Source organism: Cajanus cajan, chromosome 6, assembly GCF_000230855.2.
Source record: "Cajanus cajan strain Asha chromosome 6, NIPB_CcT2T_4, whole genome shotgun sequence".
Lineage (NCBI taxonomy): Eukaryota > Viridiplantae > Streptophyta > Magnoliopsida > Fabales > Fabaceae > Cajanus > Cajanus cajan.
The window spans coordinates 17,511,733-17,527,134 of NC_138522.1; the positions used below are offsets into that span (position 1 = coordinate 17,511,733).

At 32.9% G+C, this 15,402-nt stretch overlaps 1 protein-coding gene across 4 annotated transcripts; it reads left to right on the forward strand.

The window, feature by feature from the left end:
• Positions 1-2,751: 2,751 nt before the first annotated feature.
• On the forward strand, positions 2,752-14,959 carry LOC114915543 (uncharacterized). 4 transcript variants are annotated; one of them, XM_083076836.1, is made up of 8 exons: positions 9,877-11,326; positions 11,439-11,677; positions 11,759-11,971; positions 12,049-12,141; positions 12,224-12,325; positions 13,765-14,133; positions 14,247-14,301; positions 14,776-14,959. In XM_083076836.1, the coding sequence occupies exons 1-8, from the start codon at positions 10,912-10,914 to the stop codon at positions 14,778-14,780; spliced, it is 1,491 nt and encodes a 496-aa protein (XP_082932962.1). In that variant the 5' UTR covers positions 9,877-10,911; the 3' UTR covers positions 14,781-14,959. The 4 variants fall into 4 exon arrangements, 2 of the variants coding, with proteins under 2 accessions (XP_082932962.1, XP_082932961.1); XM_083076835.1 differs by having other exon boundaries at positions 14,247-14,959; XR_014434589.1 differs by lacking the exons at positions 9,877-11,326; positions 11,439-11,677; positions 11,759-11,971; ... (1 more) ...; positions 12,224-12,325; positions 13,765-14,133 and adding exons at positions 2,752-3,280; positions 6,546-6,605 and having other exon boundaries at positions 14,247-14,959.
• Positions 14,960-15,402: the final 443 nt, after the last annotated feature.

Here is a 15,402-nt window from a genome sequence, read left to right on the forward strand (position 1 = left end):
GACCTTCGGTTTCAGTTAAAACATCTATTATAATGAAAATCACAAAGACTGCAACAGGTTAACCTAAAGCTAACAACTTGACCTTCACTCACTAAAAAGTTCATAACTTTAGTTATAAACCTCCTTTTTGGGTGATTTCAAATCAATTGCAAAGTTAATATATAGGGATAAAATTTTCATGCTTACCACAAAGCCTAATTTAACCATCTACTATTTTTTGAGTGACCGTTTTCTTGTTGGGTGAGTGAGCATTCTTTGGCTTCTCCTTAAGCGAAAATATGAAAATTGGGTTGGTGTTCTTCATTTGTTAATGAATGTTAAAGGATCATAAACTTATAGTTGAGCGAGAATGTGAGGTTTCTCCATGGAAATCACCTTCTCTCAACAAAATCTACATAACCACATCAAAATCAACACATGTAACCCACAATTCCTTTTTTCCAAATCTCATACAACTCAAAACTCAAAAATGTTAGATGCAACAACTATCAAAATTAAGATTATCAACCTATCTTCAAACTTTGAAAAATCTCAAAACCCAACTATATGAAATTCATGAATTCTCAACATAAATTCCACCAATGGGCAAGACAACATAGAAATGAATGCATACAAGAAAATAATCAATATATATGCTTCCCTTACCTTAATATCTTCAAGAATATAGGAAAAAGGAAGAGAATGGAGAACCCCTCAAAACCCTTCGTATGGCAACTTATTTCTATAAGATTCTCAATATTTTAGCTTGAACCTCAGCTTCTACAATTCAAACTATCAATCAAGGGAACAAAAGAGATCTTCCAATGAAATTGGATTAAAGATCAGACTCCATTGGCTCTAAAGAACTTCTCTATAAGATTTTAGAGTTATGAACTTATGAAGTTCATTTCTCAAAATCTACCTTATATACCTCAACGATCCTCGGACTAACTCTCACGCATTCAAGCTATATCTTCTATAATTTAAGCCTAGAGGCATATCAACACTAACCCTTCTCCCTAATATATGAAAAAAACATACAACAACATAAAATATTATTCCTAATTATATATATCACAAATATACATAATTAAGAAAAACATAGTGTTGCATTAATAGCACAATATCCTTTCGCTTTTGGGAGAGCATGGGGTATAAGCTAATAGGAGATGAAGAAACACAGGGTCAAGCTAAGGTATCTGGGGATTATGCTAAAATGGGAAAAAAAATTATTATTTCATGGAGGCTACCATGCCACAATGCTTAAACGTTAAGTGGTAAGGGGGAAGTACACATGGTTTTGCCTAGGGGTTTATGCCAATCGCTCTTTCTCTACAAAGAAGATCCCATGCCATTACTTGATGGATTTAAAGACCAAGTTGAAAAACCTAGATGTTAACGGGTACTTTAATAACATTATCACTCTTACTAATTAAAAAGGTGGGGTCTTCTCCAACATTAGAGTTATGGAGTTCAAGGAATGACTTGATAATTGCGCTCTAGTGAATATGGGATGTTATGGAAGGAAATATACTTGCCAAAAAGTATGCATAGGAGGGATGTTAGTTACTAAAAGGTTGGACAAAGGTATATATTTTTTTGGTTGAAGACTTTTATTTTCAAAAGCATTTTTTGAAGACCTTGTAAAAAGACATTTGGACCACAACCCTCTTCTGATTAGGTGTTACAACCAAAGACTAAGGAAAGGTACTAGCCCTTTTAGATTTCAGGTTGCTTGGTGCAAACATGAGGAATACAGAAAGGTGGTGCAAGAAGCATGGCATGAAGATGAAGGGAATGTTGTCAAAGCTTTGCCTCATGTCTTTGAGAGATTGTTGGAGTTCAATAAAAAAAAATTGGTAATGTGTTTGGCAAAAAAAAAAGGAGATCGAGACACGTCTTTGTGGTATGTAATGTTTTCTCAAGCACATTGACTTGGGTCATTTTTGCCTGCTACAAAAAGAACTCCTATTTGAATATGAGAAGATTTTGTTCTAATAAGAAATTGGGGTACCAAAAGTTAACAAAATGTTCGATCCGTGTGGGTAGTAGGAACACTTTATTCTTCCACTCTCAAACTGTCACACATAAGGAAACACAGGATCCATGGCCTGCATATATCCCATGGAAGCTGGTGCATAGATAAGGAGATTATCAAGAATGAAGCATTGGGATTGCACAAGCAAGGGAGGTGGTTGGTACGTCGATTGGTAGATTAACATCAAAATCCATTTAAGCACTTATTGCTCCAGTGACAAAAAAAAGAGGTGTATGTTACACTCATGTCTAGGAAGTCTTATAAGGCCCCAAGGCCTAATAGGTTCTAACCTATCTTTTATAAGGTGTATTGGAATATCGTGGATGAGGAAGTCTGGTGTTTCGCAACAAAAGAGATTTTGAGACTGGCTTTATTGATGTAGGAGCAACTAAGACTCTCTTGGTCTTCATTCACTACAAAAAAATAGGTAATTATTGGCGGTTTTTTTTCTGGCGGTTTCCATAAACCGCCAAAAAATGTTACATTTGTGGAAAGGATGACAAATGCTACAAATTATCGACTCTTTCTGGCGGTTTTAAACCGCAGGAATGATAATCATTACAGTGTTGACACTTTCTGGCGGTTTTAAACCGCTAGAACGTTCAATAATTTTTTATTTAATTAATTATACGTGCCTTAGTTCTTTTATGAAATTAAAAAAAAACTTATAAAATCAATTTAAAAGAAATAAAAAAAAAACAATTTCTAGCCTCACGAAAAGCCCCAGCTTCCGCGCGTCCATCCTCTCTTCACCTTCTTCATTTTAACACAAGGTTTGTTCATCCTCTCTTCACCTTCTTCATCTCACCCTCACCTTTACAATTTTAGTTCAAAATTATCAACCTAAACGACCGCAATATTACTGTTCGAGCTCCTTCGTTTCCTCTTTCGTCTCTATTATTACTGTTCGTGAGGAGCTTCTCTTTTCTACTCGATTAATCCATTCATGGTGAGTTTTCAATCATCCAAGTGCATTAAATCTGTTCTGTTTTCTTCGACTCATACTCACAATTTTTCATTCTCTAATGAGAATCAAAACCTAGGTTACGAAACCTGCACGCGGGAAATGTATGCATTCAATTGATCTTAGATTAGGATTTCATATACAATTTGTTTCTGTCTAAGTCAATTTGTTTCTGTCTAAGCTATCATTTCCTATTCTCTTGAATTTTGCAGATGGTTGTGTTGTCCCTGTAGCTTCGAATTGGACAGCGAAATTTGCTAGGAGAGTTTGAATTTCAAATCCTGTCGGGGATTCATTTGGTATTGAACTCGCGTTTCTCTTTCTCTATTTTCATCGGAAATTATGGTTTTACATTTCTAGAGGGGTGGTTTTTATGCATAAGTCAATTATGGGTTCCTAACTGATAAATAGAAGAAATGAATTGAATAGATAGATAAGAGTTTTTGCTCAAACTATGAAACTATGACCACAATGTTCAAGCCCATGAGCCAGTTCAACAAGTTGAGCATGAGGGAGCCTGGTTTGGCTTCCAAAACTTACATAAAGTACTGATCTCCTTGAATGCTCAGACTTTTGATCATTTTCAATTGTACGCTGTTGGTGAGATGTAGTCTGCATGTGACCAACAAGCTCACTTGTAACATTTCCAAAACTAGCTGGGCCAATATTATATTGTATAATGGATGGATTTGGTGGAATTTCTTGGGGATGAATTGGATGGATGGTAGATTAATATTGCTTGCCACCCCTACCCCTGCCACACATTGACTATAAGGTTTTAGTATATGTGAGAATTTGGAAGAAAGAGATAGAGAATAAGAAAGTTTAGAGTCTCAGATAAATTTTTCTATTCAATACAATTACAATCTGATTTCAACTGGAGTATATATAGACAGAACTGATGACTGTTATGAGAAACTAACTATATGACAGAGACAACAGTTTATATCTAACTCGACAGTTGGCATCAGCTGGAGCACTAACAGTTGAGTTGAAATATACTACAATAGAGAGCTAACAAAAAGCTGAGCTAAAATGTTCAACTAAGTGTTAAAGAGCTCAATCACTTCTATTAATTATCTAGACTTCATGTTGAAATATACTAATCCATATATATTTTCTGCTTAGTTTTTTTGTTGTGTATTGACTGCATGATGTATCTTAATCATATCATCTCCATACTGATGAAGATTTATTAATTTATATTCTTCAATAATTTATATTCTTCCAGTGTTAGTAGCCTTTTCTTGTAAACACATAATTTTAGCTGATACTTGCTTGCTAAAGGAGAAGCATTGTTTTGGCTAGCCAAACTCTAAAAGCTAGAGAACTAGATACAATGGAACTATTTTTTTAAAATTTTGAGTGTTAGTAGAAAGTACCAAAAGCTTTAACTAGTTCTAAATTCTAATTGAACTCGGTTAAATGCAGTTCGGGAAAAACCAATATATAGCATTGGTTTTAATGATGGTCTTTTATTTTTCCCTATTTTCTTTTTTTGTTTTTAACATTATCTCTTTACTTTCTCATAATATTTGAATTATAAGTTTCTCTGTTTCCTTTATATTTAAATCTGGTCATGGTTACAAAATTTTGGAGCTGATGACAAATTCCAACCAGACTAAGAATAAATTCAAACTAGTTACAAATCAACCTGAATTCATATGACTAATTTATTTTAAAAATTTCTAAACTGGTAAGGGTTGCAAAACTATGCCCAATGTTCCATTTCACTTTGCTTTTCAGGTAGAATTAGTTTTAAGCTGTTTCCTATAGGTTGATTAATGGTTTAAAATATAGAGGCAAGATATGCCTTCCCTTTTCAAATTAGTTAGAGGAAACCTTGTTTTTTGGTTGTCTAATACTCTGATTGAAAACTACAACCAATGTTGCTCCACAAATTTGACACTTCTAAGTGCCTTCTAATAAAGTCAAGAAGCTCCACTTGTCATGTTATGGGTGCAATTTCTAATTTGGGTGTTAATCAAAGCTTAGCTATGAGTTGCTTTTGATATCAAATGGACCTTATTTGTTACATTGAGGTTATTGGATAAAAATTTTAACATTTGTTTCTTGAAATTATGTCTTAATTTGAATTTATTTTGAATTTCTAGTGGATCACCGTAGTTCGAAAGCATGCAGAAGTGATTGTAGATGATGATGTTATCTTTTCTGTCTTTAAGAAATATTGTAAGGTATGTAATTGATCACAAGTTAGTTTAACTACAATTCCATGTGGATTCTAATACTCTTGTATTGATTTATTAAAAGTTAGTATTATATTTATATGAGACTTGTCATAGAATTCAAAATTGTATGCTTTTTAGCATACAATACTATACAAGACTGTACTAAATACCAACTGTAAGACTGTAATGTGTTAATAATAAATAAAAAAACCTGTCTAATTTTCTTCTCATTTGACAGAGACGTCCACCAATTGATACTAGAAAGGGAAAGCTGAATCTGGTATGTCTTCTAATTTTAGTTTTCTAATTTTGTGTTACTTGTAGCTACCATGTTGTCCTAATCTGTAATGCATAATAGTATTAGTGCCATAAATTCTTTGCTTTTGATTGGAAATTATTCAAGGCAGTTTTGGTACTTTGAAGTTATGTTCATTGTGCTGATATTTCCAAATAATTGTAACTGGCTTCTAGAATCTCTGTGATTAACTATTAAGTTATTATTTAAATTTAGCTAAAATAATAATTAAGTTATTATTTGGCATAATTAAGTTATTATTTAGCAGCAATGATATTAAAGATTAACTATGCATACAATCAAATTTTGAGTTAAAAATAAGTTTTAAAACCAGTTTTTAAAATGTAGAATTTGGCACGCTGCTTCTTGACCAATTGACTGCACTTTTGGCCAAAAGACTTGCAAGGATCGTAAGCTTCTTGTTGTTGTTGATTCTTTTTTGGATTAAGTTGAGAATAATTTATATTGAGAATAATTTATCTTAACAGGAATAGATTATCTCCGGGTTGTAGCTCTCCCGCGCCTGCAAATTTCAACTGTGGTGGATAAAAAACTGGAAAGGTACATTGACAGTTTTATTTCCATTGAAATTTCACTTTGATTGATCATAATCATTAATACATGTTAGGTGATGAGATCAAGTTTAATTTTCATTTTGCTCAATTGAAGTATAGTCAGATTTAGCATGGGAACTCCTTAGTATGTATGAATTTGACATGATATACTGAATGCCTTTTAGAAAATAGAGATATCACTGAACACATCAATGGTTATTCATATTGTAGGTATGATTCATATTTTGTCTATTTATGTTCAGCTAGAAGAAAATAGTTTTTCTTTTTGTACATTTCTTTTTGGCATACCTGTTAGTGCATGCGGAATAAGTAACTTCTTTTTATTAATCTTCATTCCAAGTCAACTTATTAAATGCTTATATTGTTTGAGCTTTTAGTCTTTATTTGACTCCTGTATGTACAAGAACCACAAACCTCAGCTTTTAGTATTCAGGTGTTAAACTGCATTCATTTTACATATACTGATGGATTGCTTTTCAATTTTTACACTTGCTTGTGGGTGCAGTTCTTGCAAATCATTTTTCTCCCAGCAACTGGCCATTTTTAAGGAAGCAAAACTTGCAAGGTAATCTGTTTGTTTGACATAAATGTAAAAAGAAAAATGTTTGACTTATAATATAATATGCCTTTTAATTTAGTAGTATTTCAATTTTTAAACTGGTGTGATATTTAGCAATTGGTTAAGTTATATATTAAGGATATCTATAACTACTTGCCAGGCATGTTATATGTATAGACGTATGGGATTTGTATTATTTAATACACGCAGCTTTCTATTCGTTTATTTGATTATCTCCTTATATGTCAAAATATTTGTGGCTCTAAAACTTACAAAGCAAGTATGCATTCATATGATTCTTTTATGATATTGAAGATGTTTATGCTTATGAGACAAAGAATCTACTGATATTGTCACAGTAGGCTCTGATTTACTACAGAAATTGGACTAATTGGCTTAAATAAGTAAATTAATTTACTTATCTAGTTTTTTCTTCTTCTTGAACCTTGTCAGATGGATGTAGTAATGGATAAATCATGGATTGATATGCCAAGGAATACAATAGAATATCTAGATGGATTAAATAAATTCTTAGATTTTTCTTTTGAAAATCGATCTGTCAATGGTGCAATAAGGTGTCCATGTCCTAAATGTCATTTTAGTAAATGGAAAACTAGAGATGTTGTGTTTGACCACTTGATTTGTAAGCAATTTCCAAAAAATTACAAAGTTTGGATATGGCATGGTGAAGCATATGAAACAATGGCATCAAGGGACACTGAAGTAATAGATGAGCCATTGGAAAATGAAAATCCAGTGTTAAATATGATAAATGATGCATTTGGGATCAATAGACATACTGATGTGGAACATGATATGTACGAAGGACCATCTGAGTTTATAGACACCACAATTGATGAAGGAAATGAGAAAGTTGATGATTTGCTTAGAGATTGTAACCAACAATTGTATCAAGGGTGTCAAAGGTACTCAAAGTTGTCTTTTCTATTAAGGCTATATCATATAAAATGTTTATGTGGTGTGACCGACAAGGCAATGACAATGATTTTAGAGTTATTGAAAGATGCATTTGAATATGCAAACATCCCTAATTCATTTTATGAGGCTAAGAAGGTGATTTACAAGCTTGGTCTCAATTATACCAAGATAGATGCTTGCCCAAGAAATTGCATGTTGTATTGGGGGGAAGATAAAAATTTGGAGACTTGCAAACATTGTAAAAAATCTAGATGGAAACAAAAAGGTACTAATGGTAAAAAGAAACTTCCAGCAAAGGTCTTACGATACTTTCCCTTAAAACCAAGGTTGCAAAGGTTATTTATGTGTTCCAAAACAGCAAAGTCCATGAGATGGCATGCTTTAAATAGTAACCCAGATGGATTATTGAGGCATCCAAGAGATGGCAAAGCATGGAAGTATTTTGATCAATTTCACCCTGAATTTGCTTTAGAACCTAGAAATGTCCGCCTTGGTCTTGCAACTGATGGTTTCAATCCAAATAGAACCCTGGGTAATAGTTATAGTATATGGCCGATAATTCTAATTCCATACAATCGACCTCCTTGGGAATGCATGAAACAAACTTCTTTGATTCTTTCTATGATCATCCCAGGTAAAAAAATGCCTGGGGATAAGATTGATGTGTACCTACAACCTTTAATCAAAGAACTAAATGAGCTATGGGTTGAAGGTGTGGAAACTTATGATTCTTCTCTAAAAGAAAGCTTCACTATGCAAGCAGCTCTCATGTGGACAATCAGTGATTTCCCTGGGCTTTGTACTTTATCTGGGTGGAATACTTATACTGGGTATGCATGTCCGACTTGTAATTTTGATACTTTTCCTTGTCGATTAAGAGGTAGTTATAAATGGTGTTTTATGGGACATCGACGATTTTTGGAGAGGGGTCATAAGTTTAGATTGATGAAAAATCATTTTGATGGCACAATTGAAGAAAGGGATGCACCAAGATTATTGTCTGGGTCAGAAATTTTGAAGCAAATTGATAATTATTTAAAAGACCTTGAGTTAAATAGTAAAGGGAAACGAAATCGTGAAGAAAATAGACCAAAGCAGTGGAAAAAGAAAAGCATATTCTTTAATTTGCCTTATTGGAAGGATAATCTTTTACGTCATAATCTTGATGTCATGCATATTGAGAAGAATGTTTGTGACAATGTGTTGTATACATTGATTAAAGATGAAAAATCAAAAGATCACCTTGAAGCTCGTCAAGATCTACAAGATATGGGAATAAAAGAGGATCTTTGGCCAGATGAAAATGGAAAATATCTTCCTTTATTGTTTTCAATGACAAAAGAAAAAAAAAAGATATTTCTCACTACATTAAAAAATGTAAAAATGCCAGATGGTTACTCTAGTAACATATCTCGTTGCATTGATGATCAAAACTCTAAGATATTTGGGTTGAAGAGTCATGATTGCCACATCCTCATGCAACATTTACTTCCACTAGCTATACGTAATGTTTTACCTGATAGTGTGACTACAGTGTTGGTAGAGTTTTGCTCATTTTTCAAGGAGTTATGTTGTAAAAGATTGAATATATTAGATCTTGACAGGCTACAATATCGGATTGTGCTCACTCTTTGTCATTTGGAAATACTATTACCCCCATCATTCTTTACAGTGATGATCCATTTAACTTGTCATCTTGTTGAAGAAGTGAAATTGGGAGGGCCAGTGTATTATCGTTGGATGTATCCAATTGAGAGGTAAACGTGTTTTTTTATGTTTATCTCACATTTTTAAAGAGTATTTTGAATAATTATTGTTTCCTTTATGATAGGATGTTGGGACATTTGAAGTCCTTTGTACGGAATAGGGCACAACCAGAAGGTTCTATAAGTGAAGCTTATTTGGCCGAAGAGACTCTTAATATTTACTCACTATATGAAGAAGTTGAGTCAAGGTTGAATAGAAGTCGACGTGTTGATGATCGTCCTAATGATAATGAAACATCTCAAATCATTTATCCTCAGTTAGGTAGACCAGTGGGAAGCTCATCAACTTTCACTCTTACCCCATTGGAAAAAATACAAGCACATCGATATTTATTACTAAATTGTCCAAAAGTTCAGTCATATGTGGAGTAAGTATTTAAATATATTGTATGTGATATTCTTTTATGGTAGTGATTTAACATGATATTCTTTTATGGTAGTGATTTCAAGACATTCACTAAGAGGAAGACAAGAAATCGAAGGCTTTCAACTGTAGAGTTGGAAAAGATAGTTAATAAAGAATTTGCTAGTTGGTTTCTTCATCGAGTATGTTCAAAACTAATTTCATTCAAAAATTATAATGCACTTATGTGACTAACACAATCTTTAATTAGGTTACAAATCCAGACATTACGGATGTAGTGCCAGATGAAATAAAGTATTTAGCTAGGGGCCCAATGTCAATTGCAAGAAGATATACGGCATACAACATCAATGGGTACAAGTTTAGAACCATAAAACGAGATGAAGGCTTAAAAACTCAAAATAATGGAGTTTTTCTAACTTCAAACACATCATGTGTTGCAAGTAGCTCTGATGCAAATTTAAGGCTAGCAGATTTGCCATATTATGGGAAGTTGGAAGACATAATTGAGCTTAATTATTATGGTTTTCTTAGAGTTGTTCTCTTTAGATGCAAATGGGCAGATACTACACGCCCAAGAGGAATTAGAAAGGATGCTTGGCAATTTACTTCAGTAAACTTTTCTCACTGTATTCACACAGGTGAACGTGAAGAACATGACCCCTATATTGAAGCTTCACAAGCACAAATGGTGTATTATGTTGATGATGAGGTAAATAAAGGGTGGAGTGTTGTTGTCCACATGATGCCAAGAGATTTGTATGATATGGGAGAAGTTGGGGAAGATATTATATTTGAAAGTGAGTCGTATCATGAGCAGGACTTGAGTAATTTATTTACAAATGAAACAGATACAATAACCTTGGCAAGGGATGATGTAGATGATGAAAACCAATTTCAAGGAGATGCAAATATAATTGAATAATTAAGACAAATATCACAAACTAATTTATTTTATGGTAAGAATTAGATTTTGTTTTTAATTTTTACTCATTAATTTAAACTTTGTTGCTACCTTTCTTGTTATATTCTAATTTCTCTTGTTAAACTCTTATTGCAGTTGTTTGGTGTGCTTAAAGAGTCACAATTGTTAGTTTTTAACTATTATTAATACTAGTTGTTTGCTGAATATTTCTTTGAAAGGTGAATTTCCATTCTTATCAAACAAATATGGTTGTCTTTAGAAGAATGCTTTTAATTCCTACTTTTTATTGCAGGTCCAAAGTTGTATTCAATAGTAGTCATGCATCCTAAATTCAAGCATTTTAAAAAAGAAGCATCTCAAAGACATTCTTTCATCCCTCCTTTGGCTCGTACTCAACAACCACACATTCCTCTTATAAATCCTTTTCAACAACCACACATTACACCTATGGCTCCTCCTCAACAAAAACATATTCCTCCTATAGCTCCTCTTCAACAACCATACATTACACCTATGGATCCTCCTGAACAGCCGTATATTCCTCCCATGGCTCCTCCTGAACAGCCACATATTCCTTCCATGGCTCCTCCTGAACAGCCACATATTCCTTCCATGGCTCCTCCTGAACAGCCGTATATTCCTCCCATGGCTCCTCCTGAGCAGACGCTTGCACCTACTCAACGACCACGTGTAGGTCGTGAGTCAAGTAGGGTATGGACTGTACAAGTCATAGGTAACATTATTTTCTATTTTACTATCCAACAGTTATATTTCTTATGAAAACTTCTTATATTTGTTATGTACCCATCAAAAACTTTTATATAAGCTATGTCACATTTTAACAGATGAGCAAGGAAATACAAAAAAGACTAAGTTGACAAAATCAGGAGTATTTGAGATGCCACATGGTGAACGTATAGTTGTGCTATTTGATAGGCAAAAACGAGCCTATGGAGAAGCAGCGACACTTCTTTTAGGAGCTTGTGGGCGTATTTCCACTGATTCAAAAAATATTCCCATTAACTTTGAGAGTTGGATAAAAGTTCCAAAATCATATAAGGATGATTGCTTTAACACTTTAAAGGTACATGCTTAAGTCAAATTTTATGGTCATTTTTTTTTGTAATTATGATATACTAACCTGTGTTTTTCTTTTTGTTTAAAGAATCTATTTCATTTTCAGGCTTCAGAATTGATTGCTAAGCGTTATTGTTCACTTGCCATGTCAAGAAAGTATAGGAATGCAAAGATAAATATGTGGAACCGTGTTTATGACCCTTCATTGTCAAGAGAACAGTTAATTGCTAAAGTTCTTGATGGTATTCATAAAGATCAATGGTCATCATTTGTTGACTATCATCTAAGGCCAAATTATCAGGTAGTTTTAACAAATATTTATGATCATTAATTATTTTTTTAGCTTGACGTTTTAATAAATAAATTATTTTTTTATAGGAATTGTGCAAAAAAAATACTGAAGTAAGAAAAAAGCAAATGATTCCACATACCGGTGGTGCAAAATTGTTGTCTACGAAACAACATGAGATGGTAAATATTTGTCTTCAGTTATTGAGCTTTAATAAAGAATTTTTATATTGTTCATTTGGAGTTACATTGTCATTTCTATTAGGAACAAGAGCTTGGACGTGTTGTGGGTCGAGGTGAACTATACATTGCAACTCACAAGAAAAAAGATGGGTCTTATATCAATGAGGAGGCAAGGTCTATTGGGGTATGTTGCAAGTAAATTTGAATTGAACATATTAAACCTTTGCTCATAACTGTTAAATGTTGATGTGTGAATTGAACATATTAAACCTTTGCCCATACCTTACCAAGTTAATTGAGCATCCAGTATTTTGTGATTGCCAATGTATACATACTGTTCTAGTTATTTGGTTTTTCAGTTCTGAACAACTAATGTCAATTGACGGCTGTACAGCAACAACTGATGACAGGATGACAGCCATTTTCATATGGACTAATTTTTCCAACAAATCCCTTAAACCATCATTGTCTCTTGGTATGCAGCCATTTTCATATGGACTAATTTTTCCAATAAAAATTCATATAATTTTGTTCCCCAACCATCATTGTCTCTTGGTAGAGGTGGGTTGTTTAGGCAGAGGAAGAGTTGGAAGTGGAGGAGAAATAGACCAATGTGTCAATTGTGCCAAACATATGATCATGATGTTACAACCTGTTTCCACAGATTTGCTCCCATGTTCATTCCTACTGGCTTTGGTCAGTCATTTAATTCTCTCCGCGAAACTTTAGATTTTTGGTACCAAATTTTCCAGTACCGTCCTTTCCTGCATAATATCCCACTTCATATGTTCAACCTACACATTGGCCATGATCTACTTCACAACGCTATTGTTCGTGCTTCAACATTTAATGTTGGTCCCCAGGTCAACATTGGAAGTTAGACTTTCCAATCAAATTCACACCACCCAAGACTATTCCAACTGTGCAGCAGCCTTGAGCCTTTCTTTCTTAGAACACCAGAGGGCTTCACTGCAAGCAGCTGGTCTATCAGTTCCACGCCAATCAGTCACCATGTCACATCAGAACCACAAAATTTAGCTACTACTACTCTTTTTTTGTCAGAGAGAAGGTTATCTCCAAGCATCTTCCTATCTGTCACATTCCTGCTCAAGACTAGCCAGCTGACCTTCTGAACAAATCTACATCTCCTACCAGATTTCATCTTCTAGGGACATACTCCGACGAGATTGCACTGTTGCATTCCATCCTTGCCAAGTTTGTAGAGGTGTGTGCCAGCATATACACAGTATTCTAGTTATTTTCATATTTGAACAACTAGTGTCAACTGAACTGTAGAACAACAGCTAGTGATAGCTGACAATCTGTTAGGATTTGATAGGTAATTGTAATACAGAGAATTCTGTAACACTTCAATGTAAAGTCTATAAATAGACCCCACCTCTTGTACTCACATTTTTTGAGGAATAAAAACATCAAATTCATGTTTAATTTTTTGAGCAGATAGACCAAAGAACTTGAATAGAGAGAAACATAAGTAGCATCTCAGCTTTAGGATTATGAAAGAAAATTGAAGAATAGATTTGTTTAATTTTTAGTAAACTGCTTCTAAAATTGAAGAAACAAATGAAAATGACTTTAAGAACTTATTCATGTTTCTTTCAGGAGAAGATGTCAACAGAAATGAGTGAAAGTGACAACTCTAATGAAATTTCAACTAATGATAGTCTTAGTAAAGTGTTGGGAAAGGATCATGCTGGACGTGTACGTTGCTTGGGATTAGGAGGTCTACATAGTGTGGCATTTCAATCATCCACAATATTTAGTGGTGTAGGGTGCAGTTCTTCAAATTTTGATTCCACTGAAAATTCTCAACTGAAAAAGGAAGTAATTAGTTTGAAGGGTGAATTGGCAACTTCTCAAGAAAATGTCAAGACATTAAAAAATGTCATGCTTGCTTACATACAAATGAAGGAAGGACATATTCCTATTGAGCTAGAGGCTATGTTTGGTAGTGGTAGTAATAATGTAGCGGTAACTGTTTTATATTTTGCACTAAATTAAATTATATTAATACTTAATTGAAGTTTAATATTTTATGCATATTTTATTAATAAGGATAACATTAAAAAATTTGTATTTTATAGGATGAAGGGAGTGGACATGACATGCCAACACCACAAGGAGGATCTTCATTAGATAGTAATGTTCATGGAGTTTGACATTATTATTGTTTTTTTTAGACATGATGAACTCATGAATTTGAACCTATGTTTTTATTTTTGAGCATTGATCATGAATTTGATTTTGAGTTACTTAATATGTTAGATCTGGAAAATATGAATTGTTACGTATTTTATGCAGAAGAGAGCAATGGTGACAATACCAATGGGCATATCAATTTTAGTTAGTTATCTGTTATCAGTTCAGAGAAGAAATTATCCCTGCCACCTATTTTTTGTAGTGTGGTCTGTTTTTTTGGGTTTTTTATTTTCCAATTTGTTTATCATAATAAAGGGTTTGAATACCCTTGTTCAAATACTCTTTCATGCAAACATCCACAGCCTTTGTTTTATATTTTGCACTAAATTAAATTATATTAATACTTAATTGAAGTTTAATATTTTATGCATATTTTATTAATAAGGATAACATTAAACAATTTGTATTTTATAGGATGAAGGGAGTGGACATGACATGCCAACACCACAAGGAGGATCTTCATTAGATAGTAATGTTCATGGAGTTTGACATTATTATTGTTTTTTTTAGACATGATGAACTCATGAATTTGAACCTATGTTTTTATATTTGAAGCAAGATTAATTTTGGGACAATTTACATATTTTACTTTTGAGCATTGACCATGAATTTGATTTTGAGTATGTTGGATATGTTTTAAAATTGATGGATGTTAATGTCTTAATAATAAAAAAATATGTCATGCTAGACCTATGACTAGATGTTGGCTTGATTTTTTTTTATAATGTTAAAAGTTGTTAATTTAATGTATCTTTAAGTAATTATATTTGAACAAGAAACATACAAAACACATAAATATTATTATAATTATAGGTATAATTTATTAAAATAAGTGATCCTATAATTTGACAAGTAAAATTTTTATTTATAAGTTACTTGAATTAAATAACAATATAATATAGTCATTATTAATTTTTAATGATTAATATGGTTAGTGATAGTTTTAAATAATAATTTGATAAATGTCTAAAATATACGAAATATTATTTGTCAATTTATAATAAAAATGCGCTTTTAAAATAATTCCAAATATATTTTTAA